Raw genomic sequence first — 6,220 nt, 5'->3', positions numbered from 1 at the left:
AACTCCCGAGTTTCGCAAAGTTGAGTAGCATCCACTAGATCTGTGGTGCAAGTAAAGGCACCATCGAATCACTGCTGGATGCCATCGCATGGAACGACTATCTTTTAACGAAGCTGCCTTGAGTTGCTGCTGCCAAAAAATTTCTTTAAATTTAGTATCATTTGCATCGTCACCTGAAGGACTGTGCTTATTCATAATTGTCAATAAATCACTGTGCATGTTACTGTCCACTTTCACTCCTTCCTCACGAATCATATCTTCTACTTTTTTGTGTAAAGATTGTATTTGTCGCTCCTTCTTTCTAACCTCATCATGCAGATTCCTCATTCTCTGATCCTTTTGTGATGATGTCAAATATCTGTAGTTGGTATGGCTAGAGGCTCCAGTTGATTCTGAGTTCGGTTGCTGTTGCTGCTTAAGCAGTCGATTAAGGCCACTGCGTAAAACATTCCTGTACTGTTTGCAGATCTGGCATCTACTTCCTGAAGTACCTTCCGGTAGTTTCCACAAACACCTGACATGACGGATTGTCAGGTGAAGCTGATCGTAATAAGCAACAACAGATGACCCTAATGGACAAAACTTACAGCACATGCCCATGCATGAATTTAAGATACTGTGCCTTTATGATTGGTGAAAATACCCTCGTGCTTAATGATTAACGGATGGAACTTGATATCATTATTCCCTTCACACATCTTCTCTGGCTCAGGCAGATCTTCATCCTCAGCCAGTTCATCAAAAGCTTCAAAATCAGTCTGGCATGAAACATCAGCAGTAGTCACAATGGCTTCGACAGATATATTCCGTGTTGTTGGCGAGGCCACCTGGATGGAGTTGCTGGCAGTTGTGACCTCCTCCATGCCATCACTGCATGTAGGTGCATCTTTACAAGCAGGACTACTTGAAGGAGCAGCGTTCTTTGTTGACTTCCTTGAAGCTCCTTTTGGGACATACAGTCTAGTCTTGCGAGGCATGTCCTTAAAATCTATAAAACAATTACACTTATTGTTGGAGGAAATTTATTCACAGAACTGCACAATGTGATACCTACCTTACTTAAAAACACTGGATATTTCTTCACACCTTGCCCAGTTATCCAAATATGGGTACACAAAGAGTTGCCTCTTTATAACACATATTGCTGCCTGAAACGAAGAAAGAATATTTAATGGAGGTTTCACCGCCACTACCGCACACAGTTGGGTACTATTATACTATGAATAAAGTTACAAGTGCGCATCTATCGTTACGAGGGAGTTGTGGGTACACAAATGCTCCCACAGCCACCAAATCTCTCCCAAAAACACAATAACCTTCGTAAAATCCTTACCTGACTTGTTCCCTCAATGGTTGAACGTTGCTGGACGCTGATTCAAAGCGATACACTCACACAAAACGAAAGCACGAGGAAGAAAATTAATTCGCGCAACCGCGCCTCTGGTATATTCACGGATACTGTTTCCGTGTAATGGTTATCGACACCTTCCAAAGGTGTTGATAGCCGAGGTGCGGAGTGTATATCAGAATGTATAGTGAAGTACTGCCGTTTCATATCCCGTGTCCGGAGGTATATATTATCTATGATATCTCTGTGAGCCCGAATTGCATCGACATAGCGACCTTGAAGCTTCACGGATAGCCCTTTGATGTATGACAGCACATTCTGTGTAGCCACCAAAGCTATGACAAATGAAAATCTGAACACTGTAAAAAACAGTGACTGGGAATCTGATCTGGTTTCAGCATTCCATTCTGCTGGAGAACTGTTGGCTATTTCCTCCAAGCAGCATACTATTGGCATAAATAAATCCATAAAACTTTCAAAAGCCTCATGTCGCTCAATCCAGCGAGTACGACACATCTCCTTTATCTTCCTACGCTTTTCATTGGCAAACAGATTGTCAATCCACTTCTCCAAAGCCAACTGCCTTTTTGGAGAATTGCTAAAAAATCGTGATACTTTATCAGCTGACTGCATCATATTGCTGATTTCTCTGATAGTGCAAGATTTGACCACACAGAGATTTAGTCTGTGTGAAGCACAGTGAGTGTACAATGCTTTAGGGTGTTTTGCAGTTATACAAGCAGCTGCACCTTTAGATTTCCCAGCCATAGCTCCAGCTCCATCGTATGCTTGACCACGAAGAAATTGCAACTGCAATTGCCATTTTTCTAGTTGTGAAAGTATGTCATCGGCAATTGCTTGTCCAGTAACCCCCGAGACACATTTATGAAATCCCATAAACACTTCTGTTGGAGATCCTTCATCAACATAGCGGATGCTAATTGATAGCTGCTCATCATTGGCCACATCTGTAGCTTCATCTGCTAGGACAGAAAAATAACATGCGTGACGAATCTTCTCTAAAATTTTGTTACGAATTAGGTCACCACAAATTGAAATGAGATCATTTTGAATAGTTTTACTGGTGTATATAGCATTGCCAGCAGCAGATTCAAGATGATTTGAATGAACTTTATCACCAGCCTGTACACGAAACTTGAGCAAACCAAGAAAATTACCATGATTGTTGTTTGGATTTTCTTCAACAGAAGGTCTATCATCGCGGTGACCATAAAAAGCAAGGCCTTGCCTTCCACAAAAAATTACTGTCTCTGCTATTGATCGGAGCTTCAGTCTGTTCTCTGCTGCTGTCTTGCTGTTTGCGGTGTTTAGTTGGAAATCTATTCTTGCATCAAGGTTTTCCATACTTCTAGCAAACATATTTGCATCTGTACTGCATTTTGATGAGTTTTGTTTCCTTTAGAATTTCCAAGGCCATGAAAATGCTTCCCCAATAGCTCCGTGGCTTTTTTAAAATTAGTGAAGGGCCTGGTTACAAAAACACCAAGTTCCTTCACAGTTGGCTCGGTCTTACCAAATAGAACACAATACTTACAGTATCCTCCACTTTGTGACTCAGAATATACCAAGCCAGGATTTTTCTCTAGCCATCTGTGTTGGAAATGTCGATGAATCTTGTTAATCACATGAGTGGGAAATTTGTAGTTGATAGAAGGAACATAATGCCTTTTCAACAGAAAATGTTTTTGTTGATCTGTGAGATTGATTCGAGATTTTAATTGTGTAATCTTTCCAAAATCCCCACTACTTATTACATCCTGAATAGCTAATTGAGTCTGGTCATTACCAGCACTAGCAGACTGTTGGGCATCACAAGTGGGAAGATCACTGCTGTTAGCAATCTCTGACTGAGTGGACCATAATAGATGACTGGTGGTGTCAACTATGGGGTGCCATTTGTCTCAAAAACCCAAAAATTGAGATCTAAACCAAATATCGTCGATATTTACTAAACATCGACGACATTTAGCTAAATATCGACGACATTTGCTAAACATCGACGACATTTGCTAAACATCGACGACATTTACTAAACATCGACAACATTTGCTAAACATCGACGACATTTGCTAAACATCGATGACATTTACTAAACATCGACGACATTTAGCTAAATATTGACGACATTTGCTAAACATCGACGATATTCAGCAACTGAGCTGCTTTCGCGTTTTAATTTTCTGCGGATCCTTTCATTATAGGCGCGTACAATACTAATAATTGCTGATTAGCTCCTTGTGACTGTAGATGAATCATCTGTGGTACTACGTGACTCATTAGGCATTCGGACCTCCTTTAATGCTGCGCATCTGTTAAGGTTAATGTTGCTGTGTTGGCGACGAGTTGGACTGAGAGGAAGGAACTCATCTGTGAGGATAAGAGGTATGGGGTTAGCCTCTAAAGCTGTAAATGTGACAGCATGTACACTACACGTTTTTCACTTTTCAATGTTCCAGTGACAGAACTCAGTCTGGCAGAGACAGACTCTCACGTGAACGAATCGAAGGTCTAGAGACTCTATTGCACCTATCAATGTTATCCCCCACCTCCCCCCTCCCGGGCGTAGTGGGAGTGTTAATGATCTTCCAACTGCCATTACTGATGTTGATGTCAACTTATATGCTGATGATACAGAGCTGCATTATTGTCATAGTGACTTCAGACAATTGGAGTGCATTCTACAGTGTGCTGTTACACAACTTTTTATATGGTTGGTTGCCAACAAGTTGAAACTGAGTGTTCCAAAGTCCTCATCTATGCTCATTGGGACCCGACAGCGTATTTCTGGGAAAACCCTACACCTATCACTTGACAGTTTACCACTACAACAGGTTTCTACTGTGCGATATTTAGGAGTTTACATTGACCAACATTTAACTTGGCACCAACATGTGGAGTATGTTTTACGGAGGGTTCGTGGCAAATTATATTCAATTAATCGCCTTAAGCCACTCACTCCTACTGTGTTGAAATTATTATATCAGGCCCATGTTTTACCTATAATTGACTACTGTGATGTTGTATGGGTACCTACTAATGTTGGCCATCTTAAGAGACTGGAAAGACTTCATTCACGGTTTTCATCATATGACTCTGCCAGATCTTCTGCATTTAATCTTACTTTAGTTGAACGTCGCAGATTTCATATTGCCATACAAGTATACAAGATCTTAAAAAGGCTATCACCCTCCTACTTACTTTCCACCTTCAGGTCTGCTTTATCCGTCACAGGTCGTGCAGGGCGCAATGTCCATCGTTTGTATGTACCTGCTGTGCGATTAAACTATGGCAAACGAAGTCTATATTATCGTGGCACAACTATATGGAACAGCCTGCCTACCTCAATCACCGAGATGAACTCATTAAATAGCTTTAAGCTAGCTTATTTAAGTCATATTTAGTTAATTGTGTGTATATATGTACCTATATTGTTTTTGTATGCTTGTTCAGGGCACAGCTGAAAAACAGCTTTTGCTGATGCTGTCTCCCTGTCTAAATAACATTAAAAAAAAAAGAAAAAAAAGTGGGGGAAATGGTGGGGATTTGACTTTTTGAAAAATCAAATTCTCCACCCACTGGGGAACAAATAGTGGTCAAATCTCCATGTAGTATCGCTGGAATAAACTTTAGGAAACAGATCAATTCTTATAGCTCGCAAGCTAAAGCAAACGCCTAAAATTTCGAACGGTCAAATGCCCCACTAGTGGGGCAAAATTTCTGATCAAATCGGCGAAAATCCCCCACTAATCCCTTAGTAAGCCCGGGAGGGGGGTAGTGGGGCTTAACATTGATAGGTGCATATAGCATACAGGATTTGTGCACAATGACAGCTACATACTTTAATTTGTGCATGCGTGGTGTATGTTGGGTTGCCTTGTGTGGCCAGACCAATTCGGTAGGGAGAAGAAGGGATCTAGTACAGTTCAAATCTTGGTTTATACTGGTCTTGACACTACCCATTTACATGTAGTGTTTTTACATGGCAATTAAATTAGTTGTTTCATGGGCTTGACTGACCCAAGTGAATAACCACCTAACATATATTCAAAACCTAGCTCAAAAATGCACTATATGTATATGGCTGTAAATGAGTTGCTGTCTCATTGATACCATACCCCATTCTTGTATTTTGTTTTTACACTTCTATATGTCAACTTAAAAAAATGTGTATGCATCACTTCGTGTACTTTACCTACACTGCTGTACCATACGCAAGGAAATTTTGATGCAAGAAAAATTTGACAAATTCACATTTCAGCAGATTTGATGAATAATATGTTGTCGAAATCAAAAAATTATAGACAAAACCTGTATTTTTAAAGACATTTGACGAACTTAAGTTTGATGAATTTAATTGATTCGTCAATTTTGCTAAATTTTTCTATGTCAAAATTTCCTTGCGTACGGTATGCAAGATGACTGATGTACTGTGAATGCTAGCTAGCTATTGGCCTTCTTATTCCAAAGATACCTATCTGTACATGTCTTAATACGTTACAACAGACAGTCATCTGCAAATTAGGTGACAAGTAGATTTAATACAGCTGGGAAAGTCATTTATAAAACAAGAACCGTAAGGGGCCCAATACAGAGCACTGAGGTACTCCACTGGTAATGTTGACAGCTTCTGAAATAGAACCATCACAAAAAACTTACTATTTACGGTTGGCTAAAAAAGACCAAATACAGTTAATTGTCTCTCTGGTAATTCCATAGTACCTTAACTTTAACAGTAAGAGTTTGTGGGAAACCTTGTCGAATGCCTTGCTGAAATCCAGCAGTATGCAATCAGTTTGTGCTTTGTCATTTAAACTGGATGCTAAGTCATGGACAGTTAATAGTAGTTGAAGA

At 40.1% G+C, this 6,220-nt stretch overlaps 1 protein-coding gene across 1 annotated transcript; it reads right to left on the bottom strand.

Annotated features, from left to right (window-relative positions):
• Positions 1-608: 608 nt before the first annotated feature.
• LOC136268754 (52 kDa repressor of the inhibitor of the protein kinase-like) lies at positions 609-2,728 on the bottom strand. The gene is made up of 2 exons (XM_066064218.1): positions 1,486-2,728; positions 609-988 (listed from the first exon to the last, which is right to left on the bottom strand). The coding sequence occupies exons 1-2, from the start codon at positions 2,726-2,728 to the stop codon at positions 609-611; spliced, it is 1,623 nt and encodes a 540-aa protein (XP_065920290.1).
• Between the last annotated feature and the right edge of the window lie 3,492 nt (positions 2,729-6,220).

Source organism: Dysidea avara, chromosome 10 (genome assembly GCF_963678975.1).
Source record: "Dysidea avara chromosome 10, odDysAvar1.4, whole genome shotgun sequence".
NCBI lineage: Eukaryota > Metazoa > Porifera > Demospongiae > Dictyoceratida > Dysideidae > Dysidea > Dysidea avara.
This window is presented reverse-complemented; position numbering and strand designations above follow the sequence as displayed.

Bases quoted from the DNA above. Each gene is read 5' to 3' on its own strand.
- LOC136268754 (XM_066064218.1), bottom strand. From the start codon at position 2,728: ATGTTTGCTAGAAGTATGGAAAACCTTGATGCAAGAATAGATTTCCAA. The intron at 989-1,485 runs GTGTCGATAACC...ATTGTTTTATAG, and splicing joins GCTATCAACACCTTTGGAAG to ATTTTAAGGACATGCCTCGC.